Source organism: Schistocerca nitens, chromosome 1 (assembly GCF_023898315.1).
Source record: "Schistocerca nitens isolate TAMUIC-IGC-003100 chromosome 1, iqSchNite1.1, whole genome shotgun sequence".
In the NCBI taxonomy this organism is placed as follows: domain Eukaryota; kingdom Metazoa; phylum Arthropoda; class Insecta; order Orthoptera; family Acrididae; genus Schistocerca; species Schistocerca nitens.
Window position 1 is genome coordinate 888857699 of NC_064614.1, and position 25988 is coordinate 888883686.

Below are 25988 nucleotides of genomic sequence, written 5' to 3' on the forward strand. Positions count from 1 at the left end.
CCAAGACTCAAACTCGGGACCTTTGCCTTTCGCAAGCAAGTGCTCTACCGACTGAGCTACCCGAGCACGACTCACGCCCCGTCCTCACAGCTTTAATTCTGCCAGTACCTCGTCTCCTACCTTCACAGAAGCTCTCCTTTCTTCAAGGAGTGCTAGTTCTGCAAGGTTCGCAGGAGAGCTTCTGTGAAGTTTGGAAGGTAGGAGACGAGGTACTGGCAGAATTGAAGTTGTGAGAACGGGGCGTGAGTCGTGCTCGGGTAGCTCAGTCGGTAGAGCACTTGCCCGCGAAAGGCAAAGGTCCCGAGTTCGAGTCTTGGTCCAGCACACAGTTTTAATCTGCCAGGATCAGCGCACACTCCGCCGTAGAGAGAAAATTTCATTCTAGTATATAATGTTTCTGGGGCGGGGGACACGGAAAACAGTGCAGTTGTTGTCGTAATGTGGAAATGGATTGATATATCTGATGTCCAAAACGGCATGCTCATTGGCTTCAGGGTCAAGGGTGGATGCATTTCTGAAATGGGTAAATTTGTAAACTATCCATGTGCTGCTGTGGTTAAATTGTACTGTGCAATCCAACATAGTGCTATACTAAACCAGCACTGAGGTGACAGATGACTGGAGTGGATGATGCCTGCAGAGATGCTGATGGTGAATAGAGTGAACAGACATGCTTCTGTTGAGCAACCCGGATGAACTAAGGGGCTACCAACAGTATCTCCTCAATATTGCTCAGCTAACATTGCTGCATATGGGCTTCATGGGCTTCCACAGCAGATGCCTGGTTCGTGCAGCTATGCTGACTGCTGCTCATCAGTGCAGAAGGCTGTAATTTGCATGCCAGTATCTCAACTGGACTTCCACTGTGTGGCAACGGGTGGCCTTTTCAGATGAATCATGTTTCGTGCTCCATTGGACAGATGGTTGTTGGCACATATGACCCTGCAACAATTATTGTAAGAGTTCAGATTGGAGGAGGGAGGGTTATGGTCTGGGGAATGTTTTTGTGGCATTCCTTGGGTGTTGTCATCATTCCAGAAGGTGCAATGGATCTGGACAAGTATGTATCTATCCTTTGGGACCACGCCCACCCCTACATGCAGTTTGCTTCTTCTTCAGCTCAGTGGAATCACCAGGAGGACAATGTAATGCGTCACACAACTTGCAGTATACATGCATGGTTCAGAGATCACCAAACTCCCAGGATTTATAAACCCAACTGAGAATCTGTGGGACCACCTTGATAGGGCTGTTCATGCCATGGTTCCTTAACCAAGACTGAGCGAGGTGGCGCAGTGGTTAGACACTGGACTCGCATTCGGGAGGACGATGGTTCAATCCCGCGTCCGGCCATCCTGATTTAGGTTTTCCGTGATTTCCCTAAATCACTCCAGGCAAATGCCGGGATGGTTCCTCTGAAAGGGCACGGCCGACTTCCTTCCCCATCCTTCCCTAATCCGATGAGACCGATGACCACGCTGTCTGGTCTCCTTCCCCAAAAAACCAACCAACCTTAACCAAGAAATCTACACAGATGACCATGGCACTGGAGTCAGCTTTGCTGCAAATCCCAGTTCACATCTTCCAGAACTTCACTGGCAGTCTTCCTGCAAGCCTAAACTCCAATCTGAACCCTTACAACAATTGTTGCAGGGTCATATGTGCTAACAACCATCTGTCCAATGGAGCATGAAACATGATTCATCTGAAAAGGTCACCCGTTGCCACTCAGTGGAAGTCCAGTTGAGGTACTGGCATGCAAATTGCTTCCTTAGGCACTGATGAGCAGCGTTCAGCATAGCTGCACAAACTCCAGTCACATAAATGTGACTGGACCCTGCATAAATTCTTACTTTCAGGCTTTTTTGCCCTACAACTCATTCATATCTGCTACAAATTTCTTATTAAGTAGCCGTGCCTGGTAGATTCCCTGCATAAAAATCTGCAGTCTTTAATATATACTATTTCCTCTAGGTAAAGTAACTTTAGAACACCTGCTAATATAGTATTCTGCAGAGCATGCTAACTTGTGAGACAGAACAGAATGGTGAGCCTCAACCGGATCAGATCCTCAAAGCTGGTTAATTACTGTGGTTGGTGCATTGGACAGCCTAGGTTTGGTTTGAAGGCAGTTTCTCACACTGGTTTAAGCAAATCCTGAGCTGGTCTCCGCTGTCTGACCCAAAGAATACAATACACAGGCAGTTAAAATGTGATCACCCTCACACAAGTTTCTAGCAACAAAATTAAATAAAATAAAAAAATTGCCAGAACTTAATTCAGTGGAGCAAGTACTAGTTGGGGATAAACACTAACAAAAAAAGAAACAATGTAACTTTAAAGCCTCATTATATCACAATAAATAGCACAAATATTGATTAAATTTCAGTTGAGCTAACAGAGAGCTCCAATGCTTATGTCAGATGAGAGCTCTATGTTCCTCATGTCTTTTGTTTGAACCAATTTAGTGTGTAGTTCTGTTGAATACTGTTTAAACTTGAAAGACGATTTTTTCAATATTTTCTTGTGTTTTATGTTTAGTAGACAATTCAACAGTGTTTTTTCTTTACAATGTGCTTCAGAAATAACTGTAGTTGTTACAGTGTCTGTGATATTTTCTGTCCAGGCACAGATGGCTCTGCATGGTGTATTTGGCTGTCAGATTTCTTTCGGGAGGAACGTCAGCCTCTTATTGGACTTCTGATGTTGGATATGACTAGTGACCATGACAGTAGAGGAGCCCAGGTGGAACTTTGTAACTTACTGTTGTTGTTGTACAGACAGTGCAGTCTGCTTGCAAAACATTTGGAACCAAGAAAGTGGGCAGCAGTTATTCGTACAATCATACGCAGCCTCCACTGCAGTGACACACAGCATTTCTACAATCTAGGTAAATTCCATTATTTCAGAAGTTAAATTACCTAAGTAGTGCCAATGTACACACATGCTATGAATTTCATGATAAGCCTTTGTAACAGCTGAAGCTTTTGTAACAGCTGCAGATTCCTATAACATGAACCGCACAAGATTCTGAGTGTAAGAAACAGCAGTGTTGAACTATTTATACAACACTCACTCTAGATGATTTACCCAATAGAGTTAATATTGTCCCTGATGGCAGGTGCATTACTCCAGAAAATCCCAAAGATTTTCAGTGAAATTGAAATATGAGTACTTTGTGAGGCACTCAAGATGTATTATAGCTCCTGAGCATTCCCTACATCAGCCGATCTCAGTTTCAGCTTGGTGACCACGAAAATTGCCTTACACTTCATTAAGGGGAAAAGCTAACTGCAAAAAATTATTTCAGCACTTTGATGTAGCTGTTCAGATTAATTGTAAATATTACCTGAACCCATTTGTGTCATTACAATCATGAACATAGTATGGTCTCCTCCAGCTTGCTCTACCATTTTCATGCCATCTTACCTTGAAGTTTCCTATCACAGTATCAGTCCTCTTTAACCTGCTGTTAGTGGGTACCAGTGCCCACTCTAATCAGACAATTTTTGTATGAGGAAAGGAGTAAGCATTTCTGTGGAGCTTTGGTCCCAATGTCTCTTTAAAACAATTAATTCAGACTTCGCAGCCAGGTTTGAACAAGCATCTCTTTCATGCAGCTGAGCTCTAAATATTTACTGAACGTGTTTCTATCCGGAGTATTCATTTGAAAATATTCAGATAAGGACCAGGTTAGATGTCCTGCAATAATTTTTACTTTGAAAGCAATGAATTTTTAGCAATAATCTGTGACACAGAGCAGTGTTTACAGTTCATCTTCCTGACAGAAATGTCTTGTAGATTGGTGTGTGTGCTAACCCTTTCAAAAAAATATATAAGTGGAACTTACCACTTCTGTCACTGGATGACACATAGAATCCCTGAAATTGATCACTTCCTTTTGCCATTCACTCTCAATAGCTTGCATACTATATACAAGTGTCATAACTGTTAGCTTTAACCTGTCAGATGAATAAGTTGTAATTTTGAGATCTCTTTTGCCATTAATTTTTTTTTATGTATAGTTCTTTTAAAAATTTACGTTTGGTGTATATACAATGCAGGCAACACCTTATTATCCTAGTTGGTACATCCAATTATTAAAAAAAATTGTGTAAGGACATGACAGAATCATCCAATTACAGTACACTTAATTATGTTTCTAGGTGGTGATGTTCTGTAAACTATTGTATTTTCTGATATGAGAATAGTAGTTTTCAACCTGTGTTTAGTCTCATGCATGTAGTGACTTGCTAATCATTTCACCATTCACAAAAAAAGAGTATGTTGTGTAAATTGTCGTTTGACATTGAGCTACACAAGCAGTTCAAAGTCTTGATACCTATTCCGGGGAGGTGACTGCAGAACACACTGTGATGGAAGCACATCCTTATAATGAATGTTAGGTGCCATCCACTAGAAGTCCAGTACATACACCACGCTTTTCTTTGGGGAGCAGGTTGCCGCTTATAGTATTGCAGGCTTGGGTGCTGTTGTTTCTTCTTGCTATTATTTCCATGTGTTAGATACTTTCACTTTTAGTTCAGGGATTTGGTCAGAGGCATTGAAATTGGGAATAAGCAACCTTGTGTCCTGGGTCCTTTATTTTAGGTACTTTGCTTGTACTGAGTGAAGATCACTCAAAGTTCCATGCACTAGTAGATCAACAACATCAAATTTATCTTCAAATGATGAATGTGTTGTCCATCTGTAGTGCCAGGTTTTCAGAGATGATAGTGCACTTCACAAGTCAGATATAATCTGGAGCTTGTTCAGGTGTAGTTGATGAATTGAAGAGGTTGCACAACAGTCACTACGTCTACCATACACACTGATGTCTTCTGAGAGAAGTAATTTGGCCATTCTGCTTGTTCCATGACAGGAATATCGAGGGGGGCGGGGGGGTTGGAGTGTTTCTTCATCAAATAAACTAGGTCTGGAAGCAGTCTTTTTAAGCGGTGATCACTACTCAGCAGTGTGCTTTTTAGGCCAGTAAACAGATGCTAAATAGTTTGAATAAGCTCTTATAATTCAGTTATTTTTTAACTATTTTCACCCCAGAGTTTGGATTCTCTTCAGTGTAAATTTATATGCCAGGAAAGGGCATGGATATGGAGAGTCATTTCTGCAATTTCCAAGAGCAGAGTGTTAGTCGTTGAGAACGTATAACTCTGATGCAGGTTTGAATACCGAGATACTGTATTTTATCTCATGTGGTGAGTGCTAACTTAATCCCACTTCGATGAAAGGTAACACTGTAATCTGATTGAGACCAGTGATCAGTGCAGGGTGAGCTTTGTGGCAGGATGTGCACCCCACAAGGGATCAGCCAGTGCACAAAGATTACTTATAGCTTGTTCTAGCCTCAAAAGATGATGGGATGTGATATACCATGTCTATGATTTGTGTGGCCCATGTCAGGAGAGATTATGTAGACCACATTTCACTGTGGATGCTTAGCTGATGTAATGCTTCTTGTGGCCAATTTGTGGTTTATCAGGTAGCAAATGTTGTAAATTCTAGTGTGTTGTAAATCTTGCTGAGAGGCAAAGTTATGAAACTGTAACTGAACCACCTATTAGTTTTATGCATACTGCACTAGTTCCAGTGGTGTTTGTACTGTACACAGTAATGCAGTTACTGGTATGCTGTAGTTTTGTGGAGAAACGAGGTGGTGCCTTCATTCCCATCTATTATTTCTTCTGTAATTATTTTATATTTGGAGTGGCTAATATGGGAATTAGATTTGGATCTTGCCTCTGTAATCACCACGATCAGTGGATAACATGTAAGCATCACATAGAACAACATTGCTCTATTAGATCTCACTGATTGTGTGTTCGATTGGAGGTTTCTAAATCTCATCGACTGTATGTATGTGTAGGAAAAATTGGATTAGGGTTCCTACCTTTGTTGGATGTCCACGTTGGAGTGAACTCTGGATTCTGCTAAGATTTTCTGACATTTTCAGGACTGGTTGAATAATTAAACATTTATTCATTTTGCAAATTAATTATTCATAATGCCTAAGTTATCATTTGCATCACAATAATGCCATCATCTTGTCAAAGATCAAAGCAGGCTATGAAGTTTATCCATGTTGTCCAGTGCTGTGTTCTGTTACACATTAAAGTACGCAATTTAGAATTTGGATCTCCAAAGTTGAAAAATTATTTATAAAAAAATTCACTGTACAAACACTTCCATTATTGATGACCCTTAATTCTGGGCACAGAATTTCAGGAGAAAACCTCGAATTGAATTCAGTGATAAACGATACATACTTGCATACAGACTAAGTTTTAGTTTTTATCGTTCTTCAGTCCATTCAAATCTCTGACACTTTTTGGATCTCTATACTTTCCTGTTTCTTTTACAGCGTTCCTGAATTCAATGCTGAATTGTCTTACACAATTGACAAGTGTACGAGGGTGGTCTGATTCTGTGTCTGATCATCTGAACTCATTTGTGAGATGTCTTGTGGAACTTGTTAAGGCCTTTCATTGTGGCAAGGGTGGTGATGGGTCTGCTTCCTTCATGGGCTTAAGCATATCACAGAGAAGTATTGTGTGTCTCAATCACACAATTTCTGAACTGCATCACTTTCCACCAAAGAATGAAGTAAGTAATTGAAATTAAGCATTACGTGAATGTAAATGTGTCCTGTAACTGTGATACAAAGTTTATTTAAAGTTTTAATTGTATATTACTGTACAAAGTTTTGATATCAGGAGCATCCAGTACTTATTACCTCACAAATGCAAGCCTCAGAAATGAGCATGTGAACTCGGATCAAATTTTGTTACTGTTATGATACAAAACAAGAAATCACCTTTAGTTTCATTAAATCAGAATAATGACCTCCTTCATAGATTACTGTCTCAGTTAAAAACTAGTTGGGTACTTCTTATTTTGTTACAGGTTTTGTCATAATCGGGCATAGTGTCCGATATTGTATGTTACCACATGGCACGCTATGGTGTACTTATTTTAAAGTGATCAATAAGTAAGATTTATTGTAATTGGGAAATCTGCAGTCACATGGAGTGACCTTTAATTTCCAATGAGAGAACTGGGTAGGCCAATCTGGAGGATGTAACATTGAACAATGTACCATTTGTTTTTACTCAGGTTAGAGGATCCTCCTAGTGTGTAATGCTTGCACATATACATTTCAGAACACTGAATGATAGCAGGAGGCCAGAGTTAAATATAACTAGGGACTTGCCTTCAAGTTTAGCTAATGACTGTACGTTATGATATGAATTTATTTTATTTAATTTTAATTTTTTCCAATCCAAATGCCTTTCTAAACCTTCATGAGAGAAGTTGCAATGCGGTGCAGAAAGACTGGATCAGCCACATTTATTTTAGTTCTTCTTCAGCCCCTCATATTAAGAGCTTGTAAAATCTGCACACAAAGGTGAAAGGAGGTATCCTGTGTGTCAACTGAAATTGATAATACCATGACAAAAGTGTCAGAGTAAATCAGAAAATTATAAAAAGTGAACATGAGTTGACATGCCATCAGTGCAAAGAAAGACACCACAAAAAACAAAATAAGAAGATCCTTCCCTCATGGAAATGAAAAAAATAATGTTTGTGATAAAAAAAAAGCCTACCGGGACCATCCGACCGCCGTGTCATCCTCAGTGGAGGATGGGGATAGGAGGGGCATGGGGTCAGCACACCGCTCTCCCGGTCGTTATGATGATATTCTTGACCGAAGCCGCTACTATTCGGTCGACTAGCTCCTCAATTGGCATCACAAGGCTGAGTGCACCCCGGAAAATGTCAACAGTGCATGGCAGCCTGGATGGTCACCCATCCAAGTGCCGACCATGCCCGACAGCGCGTAACTTCGGTGATCTCATGGGAACCAGTGTATCCGCTGCAGCAAGGCCGTTGCCAATGTGTGTGATAGTCAATTCAAAATATCCAGAACTTCTGATGGAGTGTCAAGAGCTTGAAAAGAAATATAAATCACTTGATTGTAAACATCAACTATCCCTAGCCAGTGTTATTATTCCTCACAGAAAATGTGGTGTGGCACTAGGATGTGATTCTGATAATACTGTCAGTTAGGCAAACCAAAAAACAGTAACAAAACTTCTAATACAGATTCAAAGAAGAACTTTACAGTGGAAAACAGCACTCCTACTTTGTGCTGAAAATCAATCAAGAAACAGCATCTCCACACACATTCAGGTCAATATGTGTACAAAACATTGCATCTTTGTGAAAGGTAAGCCTAGTGCCATATTGAATGCAGTGATGTAGAATTTTACAACAAAAACATTTCACCTGAAAGAAGCCAATTGTATTGTGATTATAGGCAGTGGCAGTTATGTACATAATAGTGATAGCAAGAGAGCCCTTCAGTGTTTTAGAAGTTTATTGCCAAAACTAGTTTATATGAATGTCATCATCACAAATGTGCTGGTGTGACATGTTTCACCACAATGGCTGTTGTGATGTAATCAAGCCTAATACACATTATGAACTCTCTGATACTGATTGGTAATGATATTTCCATTTGTAAGATAAAAATCTCACACAAAGCTATGTGTACTAAAATTCCATATTTGTTGCAGGACATTTCTGATAGAATCTGCATATTTCATGCCTGGCTATTTACATTTTATTTGATTAGGATAATTTTGAAGTTTTAATGCAAAAATACATAAATCCATATTCTGCTAAGTTTTGATGAATATTTATCAGTTAATCTAAATGATGTCTTTGGCAGCAATATAAATTATTTAAATTCTTTGTCATACAAATATAATTGTTTATCTTTCTCTCACACAACTGGAAGAGTTGTAAGAAGAAATTACCTTTTAGATGCTTTAGGAAACAATTGGGTATTTAGTTATTCTAGGGAGTAGACATGTTTTGTGTACAGTTGCAGTTTCTAGCTCAAGGTTGCAAACAGATGATAGTTGTTGTCAACCATTTGAACCAAAGATTTACAATCTTGGAAAAATGCATATTTCTTCACTAGTTACCTGTATAAGTGAACTATGTAATCCCCTGATTAGGAGGAGGGTCCAATTGCTCTTGGCTACAAACATGTGGCTTTTTTAGGATAAAGGATCATTACACTAATGTTCAACAAGTAGTTCAGATGCACCTTAATTCTGTTAGTTTGGAGAACAGACAGGCCGTGAAATAAATAATCAGGCATTGTAACATGTCCTAAAGGCACAGTTAATTGAACAGGTTATATATTTCACATTGTGTGTGTGTGTGTGTGTGTGTGTGTAAAGTAACTTAAATAACAATATTATGAAAAGGGTAGTTGCTACTCACTGTGTAGTGGAGATGCTGAGTCGCAGATAGGCACAACAAGAAGACTGTCACACAATAAGCTTTCAGCCAACAAGGCCTTTGTCGAAAATAGACAACAGACACACACACACACACACACACACACACACACACAATGTGAAATATATAACCTGTTCAATTAACTGTACCTTTAGGACATGTTACAATGCCTGATCATTTATTTCACGGCGCAAATTCAACTCACACACACGACAGCAGTCTCTGCCAGCTGAAGCCAGACTACATTCCATCCTGGATTTTCCATTGTTTGTAACTTAAATAATGTAACTCAAACAAAGTTCTTTATTTCAACAAGAACTTACTGCATGCTCACCTCTGTACACAGCACAGTCCCATGCAGAGTACCGAGCGAGGTGGCGCAGTGGTTTCGGGAGGACGACGGTTCAATCCCGTCTCCAGCCATCCTGATTTAGGTTTTCCGTGATTTCCCTAAATCCTTCCAGGCAAATGCCGGGATGGTTCCTTTGAAAGGGCACGGCCGATTTCCTTCCCAACCCTTCCCTAACCCGAGCTTGCGCTCCGTCTCTAATGACCTCGTTGTCGACAGGACGTTAAACACTAACCACCACCACCACCCATGCAGAGTTTGCTGATGATCTGGAACAGGATCCATGGACATTGCTCAATCATAAGCTTGACAGTTTGTCTGTAAGACAGAGTCTGTTAGGCAATGCAAACCCGAGTGTGACACAAAGCAGTAAGTTATTAGTCTGTAGGTTAATCTATAAGCAGATTCCAAGTCACACTGCTGTCAACAACAATATACGAAACTTGATGCAGATGACACACAGTGAGATTCAAACACTAATTGGCTGCAGTTGATGTCGGACCTCATATACAGTCCTGAACAAGTGGAACTGGCCAGCTCGAATGGTGCTGCAGGCATGTCCTATGGTACGATTCCACTGATGCAGCAACAAACAACATGTGGCATGCTACACTTATTATTTTGTTGCTAGATATTGCCATCCATTTTCATACTTTCATTGCAAGTCAAATGTCAACCAAGAGTCTGGTGGCAGCTGTCATTTGCTACTTGTTGCCGTTGCTTGTAGCATGAGACAAAAGCATTTCAAGTTATTCAACATCTGTTTGCCAATAGTGTGCATCATGTCATCAGAAGCAGAGGCAGATGCTGCTTATTTTGTCTTTGCAATTGGCAATAAAAGAAGAAAATGAAAGAATGCTATGTGATGGAGCAAAGATCTATTTGTTAAAAGTAGTGAAAATTGCAAGGAATTTTTCAAATTTTGTATTTGTAATCTCAAAGGGAATACAGCTTCTGTTCCATCACTAGTTAAATTATACCATTAAAAATAATTAGTTAGAAATGTTAATTAACATTCTTTATAGTTTTCATCTGTTGAAAAAGTTTGGCTTGAAATGTCAACATCTAATGAAAATTTCAGTAGATTATAAGCAAAACATTTCTCTTTTTTAGGAGATGAACCAGTCCTTGGCTTAGTATGCCTTTTATGTCCCTGATGAAAAGCAGATCTCACGTTCTCGATTTTCTTTTTTATTTCAGCTACTGAACATCCATACCTTTTAGCAAATAGTTTTAATTTGTCACCTTTCATATCCTGTCTTTATATAAAGCAGTTTTGTTGTTCCACAACTCCAGTGAAGTACGGTAGTCCACAATAAATCAGGTTGTTTTCTGTATATTCCACTCCATGTCACAAATTATCTGTCACTCCTTTCCACCACCACTTGGATACTGGCAACACTGTACAAAACATTGCACCTATGTTGCATAGTGGCCTATGCGCCAGGCTGCATGTCGCAACATGTGGCATACGTCATTGTTTCCTGCTACATACTGTACCGAGTAGCTTCACCTAAAGTACTGCTTGCCATGTGTGTCAGTGCCGCATGCCACGTGTTTCCCAGAAGTTGCACCTTAGAGACCACATGAAGATTGGCAGCACCCTCTCAGCCATGTTAAGATAGTTTGGGAACCAACATCATGTTGTTGTCGGCAATTTCCATAGCCACCTCTGTGTTTATGTATGCTACTGCACACCTGTCTTGGTGGTGCCCTCTCTGTTCCATATTTTGTTTCTGTAACTTGCGGTCTAGAGGGTAGTATCATTGATGAGTAATCATAGCATCCTGGGCCCCAGGTTTGAACCTTGCCACTGCTTAAATTTTGAATAAAAATCATTGTCAGTGGTAGCCGAAGATTTCTGGCGTAAGAAGTCACCCTCGTTCTGCCAAAAACATTGTCAAAGAGGGCGACAGAGCAGACAGAGGTTCAGGGCACTCTCTTGTCTTTGGGGTGGGAAACTGCCTGTAAAGGTGGAAGAGTCAGCAATGATCAATGGAATGAGGATGCAGAATGCAATGGAAACTACTGCATTAAAGACACACAACGTGTATCCGCAGCACATTTGGTCTGTAATTGAAAAAGTGTCATGATCTCTCCATTGGCAAAATATTCCAGAATAGTCCCTCATTCTGATCTCCAGGAGGGGACTGCCATGGGGGAGCTAACCATGAGAAGAAGATTGTATAGCCAATGAAAGGATAAGTTTCTACACGTCAGGGCACGGAATGTCAGGAGTTTGTATGTGGTAGAGAAAGTAGAAAATCTGAAAAAGGAAATGCAGTGGCTCAATCTAGATTTAGTGGTGTCAATGCGCTAAAATGAAAAGAAGACAAGGATTTCTGGTCAGACAAGTGCAGGGTAATATCAACAACAGCAGAAAATGGTATGACTGGAGTTGGATTCGTTATGAATAGCAAGGTGAAGCAGAGAAGGGGGGGCGGCAGTGAGGGGGGGGGGTGTTACTGTGAACAGTTAAGTGATAGAGTGTTTCAACATTGTGTGATTTGTCCAACATGTTTCCGAAAATTTTAGGGAGATGTTTTTAATGTGTTAACATGGTGACTGTCTCACCCATGTTCATTGTAAGTGGTCAGCCATCGCAGTTCTCTTCACCTCTCTTTTAGCTCCTCTGTTGTTTTATTTCTGTCCTAATCCCAGGTATAGCATCTGCCACCCTTTCTCCATTGTCTTAAAGTGTGTGAAATGGACTGATTGTGTGGTCAACGAAAGTGAGGCGGGTGTGAGTTCATGAGTGTCATTTTATAGCTTTCCTCCTCACTGTGCAATACATTTTCGTAATTTTATCTGCATTTGCTGTTGAATTGCCAGTTCAATGATTGGGGGGGGGGGTTTGTCATCAGAATCAACAGCAAACCAACATCGACAATACTTCCCCCAGAGGGCTCACTGCTCGTTGGCAGATTCGTGCTTGGCTACCAGGGGGCCAGAGCCTTTGCAGCCTCTTTTCCCTTCAATGCTGCACGTCCATCCTCTTGCTATTCCTTTTTCCCTCCCTTGGGGAACATGTTTGGGATGTTGTTGGAAATTTGTTCTGTGTATTCAATAGCTGATATCAGAACAATCTTTCCACTGCTTTTCTTTCCCTTTTTTTCCTCTTCTCCTATCCTTCCTTCACTTCTGCCTTTGAGATTCCTCTTTTTCTTCTTCCTCCCTGTGCGCTCCTGAAGGCCAGCCCACGTATCTGACACATGACAGGTGACTGGCTAACATGTAATTCCCAGCCCAGGGTTGACAGGTATGGTTTGCACATACCCCCTGGTAAGTGCCAGGCCCAGGGAGGGTGACTGCGTGAACTGCTACCTTCCTAAATTGCCAATTGTTCCCAATGTCAGGTGTTCGGGAGATGTCACCTGAGGTGTGAACACACACCTAAGGCGGGTGTGGCCACTTCTGAGGGGAGCCCCCAGTTGGAAGGAGCGTGCCATCGGAGACACTGGCAGTCATTTCATGTACTGAAGATGGTCAGTCCTTCGCTATAGTAAATCCATTTATTATTCAGAAAGGTGTTGATGCAATTGCTGGCCCTGTGAAATCCTGCTCTCATTTACGAAATGGCACTTTGCTTTTAGAGACTAGAGATACTCAAGCACAACAACTGCTTGCAGCTTAGCTCCTCCACAGCTATCCTGTTCGTGCCGAGGCCCATCAAATGCTGAATTCTTCCTGTGGTGTTATTTACACTAGGCTGCTCACAACTAAGCCCAGAAAGGATGAATACCTTCCTCCTAACTACTGCCTCAGTTCTCTCACCAGCTGTGTTTGCAAGGTGATGGAACATATGATTCATGCCCTGCTGGTATGGTGGCTTGAGTCTCGTAATTTACTAACCACTGCATGGTGTGGATTTCGAGCATGCTGTTCCGCAGTTGACCATCTTGTCCACCCACATCATGAATAGTTTTCTGCAGAAGTACCAGAAAGCGGCCATGTTTTTCTATTTGAAGAAAGCCTACGACACCTGCCAGAGAAATAGTATTCTCCGTACTCTCTACACGTTGGGCTTCCGAGGCTGCATGCATTGTTTCCTTCAAGAATTTTTAAAAGACCGAGTTTTCAAGGTACACGTGGGTTCTGCCTTGGCGGACACATTTACCCAGGAGAACGGTGTGCCTCAGGGTTCCGTCTTGAGTGTCATCGTCTTTGCTATGACCATCAACCCTATAATGGCTTGTCTCTTGAGGGGCATCTCTGGCTCCCTTTATGTTGATGATTTTGCCATCTAATGCAGTTCTCCACAGACCTGTCTCATTGAGCAGCATCTTCAGTGATGTCTCTATCGTCTTTACTTATTGACAGTGGCTTTCATTTTTCCACTGACAAAACCGTTTGCATGAATTTCTGGTGGCGCTATTGGTTTCTTCTACTGCCTTTACATCTTGGATCTCTTGCTCTTCCACTCGTAGAAGCTTCAAAATTCCTGGGGCTCACGTTTGATAGGAAACTTTCTCGGTTCTGCCACATGGCTTACTTGGCAGCCTGCTATATGTGGTCCCTCAGTGTCCTATGTGTCCTCAGCAGTGGGGAGCTGATCAAACCACTTTCCTCCACTTGTATGGGCCCGTTGTCCGTTCAAAACCAGACAATGGGTGTTTTGTTTATGCATCTGCACATCTGTCGGTCATATGCCATCTCAATACTATCCGACATCATGGCATCCGTTTGACCACAGGCACCTTTTACAGTAGCCCAATTGAGTGTCTGTATGCAGAAGCTGGCAAACTACTGCTGTCCTACTGCCGTGATTTTCTCCTCGGTAGATATGCATGCTGTTTGTCTGCCATGCAAGGCCACCCATCCTGTGCCTCCTTCTTCAATGACTGCTTTGATCACCAGTATGAGGTGTGTCCCCCTTCTCTGTTACATCCTGGAGTTCACTTTCGGCTGTTGCTCTGGGAGCTTAACTTCATGCAACCTGCCACTTTCCCAATGGGTGTGAACCCTTCACCACCTCGGCCTCGTGTGGCAGCCTGTGTTCACTTTGGCCTTTGTTCGCTTCATAGGACACTACTCCAGCCTCGTTCTATCGCCTTCAGTTTCATGATCTTCGCATAGAACTTTGCAATAGTACCTTTGTGTATACTGATGGTTCTCGGTGTGATAATGGTATCAGGTGTGCCTTTGTCATTGACACTGATGTTTTTTGGTATCAGCTTCCAGAAATTACTCATTATTTACAGCAGAGCTTGTCACCTGTATCAGGCCAAGAACAACATCCAGTGACATGGGCCTTTAAATTGCATCATCTGCTCCAACATTCTAAGTGCCCTTCAAAGACTCTGCGTGCTGTACACTGTCCATCCCTTAGTCAAACAGATCCAGGAAAGCTGTCACTTGCTCACTCTTGATGGAGCCAGTATGATGTGTATGTGGATTCCTGGTCACGTTGGTCTGACAAGAAATGAGGTAGCTGATGTTGCTGCCAAGGCTGCAGTCCTTGTATCTCAGGCTGCTAGTTCTTACATTCCCTCCCATGATCTCTATGTTGCCATCTGTCAGCAGGTGGTGTCACTTTAGCATCACCGCTGGTTGTCCCTTCATGGGAACAATTTCCAGGTTATGAAGCCTCTCCCAGTGGCTTGGACGACTTCCTCTCGGCCCTCCTACCATGAAGAGATCATTCTGGCTAGGTTGTGTATCGAGCACTGTCTTTTTAGCCATTGCCATTTGTTAAGTGGTGCTTCCCCACCACTTTATGATCATTGCTCTCAACCTTTGATGGTCCACCATTTCCTGATGAAATGCCCTTCTTTTAACCACTTATGTTCTCATTTGTGTTTGCCGTCTGAGTTATCAGCCGTTTTATTAAACAACGTGTGGGCTGCCAACCGTGTTTTACTTTGAATCCATTGTGGCAATATAACAAAGGACATTTAATCTTTAGTTCAGAACCTCCGTTTCTCTATGGCGTATCTTATGAACCTTTCTCAACGTCCCTCTTCCGTCGATTGGGATTAACGTGTAGTCATTTTTAACTCCTCTCTTGTCTTCATGTTCTGCAGTTCAGACAAGGCATGTAGGACCCTAGTTTTTTTGTGCCCTAAAAAAAAAAAACTACCAAAACCAACAACAATAGTTTAGGTATATGCCTAAAGCAGAAAATGAAGAGCTGGAGGAAGTATATGAGGATATTGAATGGGAAACTCAGTATGTCAAGGGAGGTGAAAATCTAACTGTCATGGGGGATTGGAATATGGCTGTAGGAGATGGAGTAGAAAAAAGGGTTACGGGGGAGAATATGGGCTTGGTACTAGGGATGAGAGAGGAGAAAGACTAATTGAGTTCTGCAGTATTTTTGTGGTAGTAATAGGTATGCTCTGTTCAAGAATCATGAGAGGAGGACACATACTTGGTGAAGGTCAGCAGATACGGGAAGATTCCAGTTAAATGACTTCACTGTCAGGCAGAGGTTCTGGAATCAGATATTGGATTGTAAGGCATACCGAGGAGCACATATAGACTCAGATCACATTTCAATAATGATGAAGAGCAGGCAGAAGCTCAAGAGACTAGTTAGGAAGGATCAGTGTGCGAAAAAGTGGGACACAGAAGTACTAAGAAATGAAGAGGTGCACTTGAAGTTCTCTATGACAGTAGATACTGCAGTAATGAATAGCTCAGTAGGCAGTTCAGTTGAAGAGGGTTGGACATCTCTTAAAAGGCATTAGGAACATAGGAAGGAAGGTAACTTCGTAGAAACCATGTGTAACAGAAGAAATAATTTGGTTGGTTGATGAAAGAAGGAAGCACAAAAATGTTCAGGCAAATTCAGGAATACAGAAATACAAGTCTCTTAGTATTGAAATAAACATGAAGTGCAGGAAAGCTAAGGCAAAATGGCTACATTAAAAATGTGAAGAAATTTAAACAACCTTTGGTGAAATTAAAATCATGGCTGGTAACATTAAGAGTGCAATGCGAATTCCACTGTTAAATGCAGAGGAGAGAGCAGATAGGTTGAAAGAGTACATTGGAGGCCTCTATGAGAGGGCAGACTTGTCTGATGACATAGCCGACAGGGAAGAGATAGTAGATCCAGTATTAGAGTCAGAATTTAAAAGAGATTTAGATGACTAAAGATCAAATGAGACAGAAGAGATACATAACATTCCATCAGAATTTCTAAACTCATTGGTGGAAGTGGCAACAAAAGGACCATTCATAATGATGTTTAGAATGTGTAGACTGACGATATACCATCAGACTTTCGGAAAACCATCATCCACACAATTCCGACGCTAGCTAGACGTGACAAATGCAAAAATTATTGCTCAGTCATCTTAACAGCTCATGCATCCCAGTTGCTGACAGGAATGATATGCAGAAGAATGGAAAAGAAAATGAGAATCTGTTAGATGACGATCAGTTGGCTGTAGGAAAGGTAAAGGCACCATAGAGGCAGTTATGACATTGTGGTTTATAATGCAAGCAAGGCTGACGAAAAATTAAGAAACATTAGCAGGACTTGTCCTGGAAAAAGCATTTGACATTGTAAAATGGTGCAAGATGTTCAAAATTCTGAGAAAAATAGAGTTAAACTATAGAGAAAGACAGGTAATACACTATATATAGGACATCCAAGAGGAAGCAATAATATTGGAATACCAAGAACAAAGTGAACGGATTAAAATGGTTGTAAAACAGGGATGTAGTCTTTTGCTCCTACTGTTCCATCTACATATCAAAGAAACAATGACGCAAATAAAAGAAATGTGCAAAAGTGGGATTAAAATTCAAGGTGAAATGATATCAGTGATAAGATTTGCTGATGATATTTCTAACCTCAGTGAAAGTGAAGAAGAATTACAGGATGTATTTTGAGAGGAACGAACAGTCTAAAGAGTATAGAATATGAATTGAGAGTAAATCGAAGAAAGACGAAAGTAATGAAAACTAGCAGAAATGAGAACAGCGAGAAACTTAACATCAAAATTGGGAGTCATGAAGTAGATGAAGTTAGGGAATTCTTTTACCTAAGCTGCAAAATAATTAATGATGGATGGAGCAAAGAGGATATAAAAAGCAGACCAAAACTGGCAAAAAAGGCATTCCTGGCAAAGAGAATTCTACGGCATCAACATAGGCCTCAATTTGTGGAAGAAATTTCTGAGAATGTACATTTGGAGCACATGAACTATGGGAAAAGCAGGACAGAAGGGACCTGAAGTATTTGATGTATGGTGATACACAAGAATGTTGAAACTTAGGTGAACAGATAAGGTAAGAAATGAGAAAGTTGCGTGCAGAATCAGCAAGGAAATGAATATATGAGGAAAGCGTGCAAGAAGAAGGGACAGGGTGATAGGACATCTGTTACATCAGGGAATAACTTCCATGTCATCATAGGGAGCTGTAGTGGATAAAAACTATAGGAAAAGGTTGGCACTGCAGAGGAATTCATGGTGGACTACATCCAACCATTCAGAAGACTGATGATTCAAAAATTTTTTTATTATTATTTACACGTCAAGTTCCGTGGGACCAAATTAAGGAGCAGATCTCCAAGATCATGGAACATGTCAGTACATGAAATTACACCATAAAAGTAATAACAGATAAAAATAAATGTTAATGAACCCAAAAAAAGTCAGTCCATAAGTTTAAGTAAACACAATCAACAATACAATAAGAATCAGATTAATTTTTCAAGGAACTCCTCAACAGAATAGAAGGAGTGACCCATGAGGAAACTCTTCAGTTTTGATTTGAAAGCACTTGGATTACTGCTAAGATTTTGAATTCGAATGGTAGCTTATTGAAAATGGATGCTGCAGTATACTGCACACCTTTCTGCACAAGAGTTGAGGAAGTCCAATCCAAATGCAAGTTTGATTTCTGCCAAATATTAACCGAGTGAAAGCTGCTTATTCTTGGGAATAAGCTAATATTGTTAACAAGAAATGATAGTAAGGGATATATATATTGAGAGGCCAATGTCAAAATACCCTGACTCGTGAACAGGGATTGACAAGTGGTTGCTGAACTTACACCACTTATTGCCTGAACTGCCCGTTTCTGAGCCAAAAATATACTTTTAGAATGGGAAGAGTTACCCCAAAATATAATACCATACAACATAAGCAAAGGAAAATAAGCAGACTAATTTTCATGCCAAACGATCACTCACTTCAGATACCGTTCAAATAGTAAAAGTGGTAGTACTAAGTCTTGAACAAGATCCTGAACATGGGCTTTTCATGACAGCTTACTATCTATCTGAACACCTAAAAATTTGAACTGTTCAGTTTCGCTAATCATATGCCCGTTCTGTGAAATTAAAATGTCAGGTTTAGTTGTATTGTGTGTTAGAGACTGTAAAAACTGAGTCTTACTGTGATTTAGTGTTAGTTTATTTTCTACAAGCCATGAACTTAGGTCATGTACTGTTCTATTTGAAACTGAGCCAGTGTTGCACACAACATCCTTTACTACCAAGCAAACAGAAATATTGTAGAGTTACCTGTAATACAAGAGGGCATATGATTTATATAAATAAGGAACAGGAGTAGCCCCAACACTGATCCCTGGGGCATCCTCCACTTGATAGTACCCCACTCAGACCCCACATCACATCCATTATCAACATTGCGAATAATGACCTTTTGCTGCCTGTTGCTAAAGTAAGAGGTGAACCAATTGTGAGCTACTCCCTGTATTCCGTAATTGTCCAACTTCTGGAACAATATTTTGTGAACAACACAGTCAAATGCCTTAGTTAAATCAAAAAATATGCCAAGCATTCGAAACCTTTTGTTTAACCCATCCAGTACCTCACAGAGAAAAGAGTCAGTTGTTAAACGGCTTCTAAAGCCAAACTGTACATTTGATAGCAAATCGTGTGATATAAAATGATCAATTATCCTTACATACACTGCTTTTTCAATAACTTTTGCAAACACACATGGCATAGAAATAGATCTACATTATCCCTTTCTCCATTTGTATAAAGCAGCTTTATTACTGAGTGCTTTAATCGCTCAGAAAACTGACCATTCGTAAAGGAAAAATTACAAATATGGCTAAAAACAGGGCTAATATGTGCAGCACGGTACTTTAATATTCTGCTAGACACTCCATCATAACCATGAGAGTCCTTAGTCTTCAGTGATTTAATTACTGACTCAGTCTCCCTCTTGTCTGTATCGCAGTGGAGTATTTCAGACATCAATCTCGGAAAGGCGTTTGCCAAGAAAGTTATATGATTCCCTGTAGAAGCTAAATTTTTATTTAATTCACCAGCAATGCTCAGAAAATGATTGTTGAATACTGTACATATATCTGATTTATAAGTGACAGAAATATTTTTACTGTGAACTGACTTTATATTGTTGACCTTGTGCTGCTGACCAGACACTTCCTTCACAAATGACCATATGGTTTTAATTTTATCCTGGGAATTGGCTATTCTATTTGCATATCACATACTCTTTGCCTTCCTAATAACATTTTTAAGCACCTTACAATACTGTTTGTAATGGGCTACTGTAGCTTGATTGGGGCTACTTCTAACATTTTGATATAATTCCCACTTTGTTCTACAAGATATCCTTATCTCACTAGTCAGCTACTCAGGCTGCCTATTACTGCTAGTGCGCCATTTAGAATGTTCTAATGGAAAGCAACTCTCAAAGAGTATGAGAAATGTGTTAAGGAAAGCATTGTATTTATCATCGATGTTTTCGGCACTATAAACATCATGCCACTCTTATTCCTTGACAAGGTTTAAAGAACTATCTATTGCTGTTGGATTAACTTTCCTTCATAGTTTGTAATTAAATATGACATTTGTTTGAGTACAAAAGCCTTTTATTTAAAATTTGTGCATCATGGTCTGAAAGGCCATTCACGCATTTGCTAACAGAATGCCCATCTAGTAATGAAGAATGAATAAAAATATTGTCTATGGCTGTGCTACTGTTCCCCTGCACCCTACTTGGAAAAAACACTGTCTGCATAAGATCATATGAATTTAGATCTACCACCATCCCCCCCCCCCCTTTTTTTTCCACCAACAGAATTGTGTATTCTGTTTCTGACCTGGATACACGATCCCTCCTCCCCTTTAACTAGTATGCTCAGCAATGGCCAGCACGGCACTTATGTCTTTGTGGAGGGACAGAAGTTGCAGGCAACCTGGCCAGAATCTACCACCTGGGGTGGTTCCCCCAGCACCTGAATATTGGCCTGCGCTTCACTTGTGAGTGGTTGTGGGGTTGCTAGCAGGTCAGGTAGTGCCGTGCCTGGTAGTGTCCATTTGGAGGAGAAGGAGCTACCTCATGCAGCATGCAAGTCCTGTGGAGGTGGCAGCATGTAAGTCTCCCACATTAAACAATACAAGTGTGTTCCTGATGCCAGATTATTATCGCCGGACTCTGCCTGTTGTGGCACTCTATGTGTAGGCCGGCCTGCACCTTGGCCATCATGTAATAGCCAAAAAATGGGAAATGCATCCATGCAACCAACCATAAGGACAACCTGAGCAGGTGCAAGAAGGGAACATGGTTGTTGATCATGGAATACTTAAGCAAGGCTGCAATCGTTTAGTAGCATTGTCCTGAAAATGTGAAGAAATAATGTTAGCCCTGCCTCAAGTCACATTTCTCCCATTGCCTTGACATTTGTTGTTTGAATATAAGCACCATTCTAAATGTCTTGCTGTGAGATGCTAACTGAAAAGGCGCCACTGTGACCTGCATTATGTGATTCCAGGAGTGGAATTCTGTGAAAATTTTGAATGTAATTTGAGGTTGTTTCCCATTACTATGGTGCAGAGTAAGCCTTCTATTGCTAATATTTTTGCCAGCACCCGGAGGATAGCTGCTTTAATGGTGGACCTCATATCAACCACATAATGATAGTTGAATGATGCTTTCCCCACTACCAGCTACGCTGAATATAGGACAGACCCTGCAAAGTCCAAGTGTAGGGCAGATCCTGCAAAGTCCAAGTGTATCCTATTCCACGGCTATTGTGGTGGTGGGCATACTTGATGTTTAGAGCACTTGGTACATGCACAGAACATACATTTGATGCCTCCATCAATCTGAGGCCAATACATACGTTGGCATGCTATGTTCTTCGTGTGGGTGATTCCCAAGTGGCTCCAACAATTGGGGAATGACAACACAAAAGCCATTGGTGGCCAGTAGTACAACTTTATCAACAACCAAAAGATGACCTTCAGGTGAAAGAGTGTCCGCAATGGAGAAGCTGTGGAGGCTGGTAATGTGGGAGGCCAGCCTAGACAAAACCAGTGTAGGGCGTGCTGAAGCATTGAGCTCTGTCTTGTAGCTGTGTTTGTGGCCGTTATGGGAAAGTTTTGCACAGTATCCTGGGCTGACAAGTTGATATGGAAGCAGACCTGTGCCCTACTATCACACACTTGATTAGAATCCACAGGCAGGCATGACAACACATTGGAGTCTGCATGTTTAGTTGTGGACTGGTTAATTTCGTAGCTGTATATATGGAGGAGTAAGGCTCATAATTGCAGGTATTGTGCTGTCTGCTTTGATAGCCTGTAAGGTGTGGCAAATAATGATAACAAGGGTTTATGATCAGTGATTAAGTGGAATTGTGCTCCATAGAGATAAGTATTGAATTTCATTACATATACACTTTGGCTTTACTCTGATTGTATCTAGAAGTAGTTTCTTTGGACAGGTGCCGACATGTTTGAAACATATTCAATCAGTTTTCTTGACACAGTACTTACCCACATGTCATCGGGTGATGCATTGGCTGTCAATATTAATGCTTGGCCAGGTTTAAATGATCCTAGGGATGGCGCAGATTCGAGATATTCCTTCAGCTTTTCATAGGCTCTGTCACAGGTTATTTATTGTCCACTTGAACTGTACCCTCTTTTTCCATAGCTGGTTGAGAGGATGGGCAGTAGTAGCTACATGTGGAATAAATTTAATATTATAGTTTATTTTGCGCATGAAATATTTTAACTTCTTTATGTTTTGGGGTATTGGCAGCTTGTCAGTGACTTCTAAATGATGCACAGTAAGAAATTTGATGTTTTTGTTTAGTATATGGTTTAAATATTCAGCTTCTACCTGGAAGAATATCTTTTGCACAAGTTGTAGTGTTGCCTGGCTGCCTGCAGTTTCTTCAACCAGATGTGTGGGTTTGATATGTGTTTTTGTAGATGAGCTCTTATGATGACGGTGTCACCCACATAGTTTATGCGTGATGGTATGTCTCTCATCAGTTCTTCTAAACATTGTTGAACAGTGCTGCTGCATTAGCAATTTCTGAAAGCAGGCACTGAAACTGGTAGAAACTGAATGGTGTATTAGCCACAGCTACGTTTTGAGACTCTTTGTCCAAGGGAAACTGCAAATACGCATCTACAAAGTCAATCTTTGAGTAGCAGTGGCCATAAGGGAGCTTGGCTCAATAGTTCTTCTGGGCGTGGATGTTGGAGCAGCCAAGAAGCGTGGAGGTTGCTAAGATGACTCAGCAATTATCCTTCCCAAATGAACTCACATCTAACATGAAGACCAACCAAATACATCATCACTTTCTGTTAAATGGAAAGCCAACTACAACCACAAAAATAAGAAAGAAAACTATTGTGACTCTCCGATCTTTCAAAGTGCTGCCGCGCAGTTACGCGTGTCCTCTACATGTGGTGTTGTCTGCCAGCCATGCAGCAGCAGCGCCACATAAGCAGCCAGCCAGCCAGCGGCCGCTAGACTCGGACTCAGTTATGATTTGACTGTTAAAGTGTACACACGTCTTACTCTGTTTACTTGATCTGTGACTTCCATGTATTGCTTCTTCCTTGAAATATATTTGTTCAACTTGAAGTTATAACAATTGGCGACGAGGATGGGATTTTTCTTTTCCATCGTTGACCCACATGTTTCCATGACTACTTTACAGCAACCATTGCAAGGTCTCATAGAACAGCAAACACTTCTCACAAATGCGATTCATGATTTCGCCGCGGCATCAAATGCGAGGCGTCTCTCGTCGTTGCCTCTACCTCCTTAGGACAAGAAGGCGGAAGACTGGTCTGATTACGAAAAACGTCTTTGACAGCACTTCTTGGCATTTCATATCGTGGACGAACAAACATGTAAGTCTCTGTTCCTTTCATGGATTTCACCTCAAATGTATTGGTTGTTGTCGCAATTGGCTCCTTTGAAAGATCCTGCGTCTTTGTCCTTTGCTGAAATGTGCTCACTTCTGTCCGTCTATTTTCAAAAGCAAACACGTCTCGTAGCCTCTCGTGTTGCCTTTTATCGTTGTCAAGAACAACCGAATCAATCCTATCGCACTTGGGCTGCTGAACTTCACGGTCTCAGTAGAAAGTGTCAGTTTGTTACTAAGGTTCACAAAGAATCCTACACCGATTCCATGGTACGGGATGCTATTATCCGATCGGCGCCCGACAAAGAAGTTAGGCAACGTGCCCTTCAGTTGGCAAATCCGACTCCAGGTGAAGTCCTATCCATCGCTCAGTCTTTTGAAATTTCTCGCGCTGCTGGATCGCAAATAGAGGCATGGGGCGACGTCAGGGAAATCCAACCTCTGTGCGATGTTGACGAAGCGTGTGGCATGTCCCCACCGGCCGACGTGGCCGCAGTATGCTCTCAAGCGCAGCCTCGGCCTAACCGTAAACAAACCTCTATGAAACTACAGCAAAATCCATGGCAACTTCCTTTATGTCCGCGGTGTTTTACGAAACATTTACGAGAAGATTGTCCACAACGTTGGGCCGTGTGTTGCAAAAAAAAAAAAAAAAGGTCATGTGTCATCCGTTTGCAAATCCGACCGCATAAATGATGTTCATTGACATGACGCTGATTCTGTGTTCTCTCTCAATTGTACTTCTTCCCTTTCAGGGAAGTTATTCCTCACTGTCCAAATACTTGGTCGAGAGGTTCACATGCAGGTGGATACTGGTTCTGCTGCCACTATCATAAATTGTCAGACGTATCTTCAGTTGGGTTCTCCAATCCTGACACCTGTCACTAGGACTTACAATAAACAGAAGATTTCTCTCTTGGGACAATTTGATGCTGAGGTACCTTACAAATCTGTCGTTCACACTGTTCCCATATTTGTGGTCGACCATAGTAACGCGGAGAATCTTTTTCGTTTCGATGCCTTTCGCATTTTTGGGTTCTCCATAGATGACTCTGTCAATATCATATCTGATGCTATTCCTTATGCTCAATTGTATTCCTTGTCGACGACATTTTCGTCACTTTTTTTTTCTGGGTTCGACCATGCAAACGACTTTGAAGCTCATATCATGCTCAAACACACTGCTCGGCCTCAGTTTTTTCTAGCTCAGCCCATTCCTGTGGCCCTTCGTGATCAGGTCAAATGAGAACTGGATTGTCTCAGTGCTTCAGGGGTCTTGCTTCCTGTCACTTCCAGTGAGTGGTCCTCTCCTGTCATTGTCGTTGCTAAGCCAAATGGTGATATTTGTCTCTGTGGCGATTTCAAAGCCACTGTAAATGCCCAATGCCTTATCAACACTTACCCTATGTCGTGACCTGAAGAATTGTTCACTAAACTTGCTGGAGGCCAGTATTTTTTTAAACTTGACGTGTCAGAAGCTTATCATCAACTTCCTCTCGACGCTGCTTCCCGGAAGTTTCTGGTCCTTAACACGCCTTTCGGCCTCTATCAATACCAATGATTGCCATTCGGGGTTGCCAGCACCTCTGCTCTCTTTCAGCGATTCTTGGAACAATTGTTGCTCATTGTCCCTGGGTGTATAAATTACCAGGACAATATTGTTGTCACTGGCTCCACCACTGATGAACATCTTCAAAATCTCCGCACACTTTTTCCTGTCTTACAGACTGCCGGTCTTAAGTGTAATCTTCAGAAATCAAAATTTTTTCAGGCATCTATCACGTATTTGGGGTTTCAACTCTCTCGGGATGGTATTCGTCTGCTTCAGCAAACTGTCGCAGCAATCGATGCCCTTCCTTGCCCTACATCTGTTAAGGGACTGCGGGCCTTTTTGGGGAAAATAGCATACCATCACAAGTTTTTACCATCTGCTGCTTTGGTGGCTCAGCTGTTGCATCGCCTTTTGCATAAAAACGTGCCTTTTCACTGGTCCACGTCATGCGATGCGGCTTTCCTGAAATTGAAGACTATGCTGAAACAGGCCCCATGCCTGGCTACTTATCGACCTTGCCAACGTCTTGTTCTTGCCACGGACGCCTCTCAATACGGGGTCAGTGCAGTCCTTTCGCACCATTTTTCTGATAGTTCTGAACAACCCATTGTTCATGCCTCCAAAACGCTC

The 25988-nt window shown here is 41.3% G+C and overlaps 1 protein-coding gene across 1 annotated transcript in view; it reads left to right on the forward strand.

Moving 5' to 3' along the window:
• The window catches only part of LOC126191621 (rotatin), a 378723-nt gene that overhangs the window by 181339 nt on the left and 171396 nt on the right, over window positions 1-25988 (forward strand). The window contains exons 18-19 of the mRNA XM_049932539.1: window positions 2627-2890; window positions 6380-6621. Of these exons, the coding sequence (XP_049788496.1) occupies window positions 2627-2890; window positions 6380-6621 (506 nt within the window). The remainder of the gene's footprint in view (window positions 1-2626; window positions 2891-6379; window positions 6622-25988) is intronic.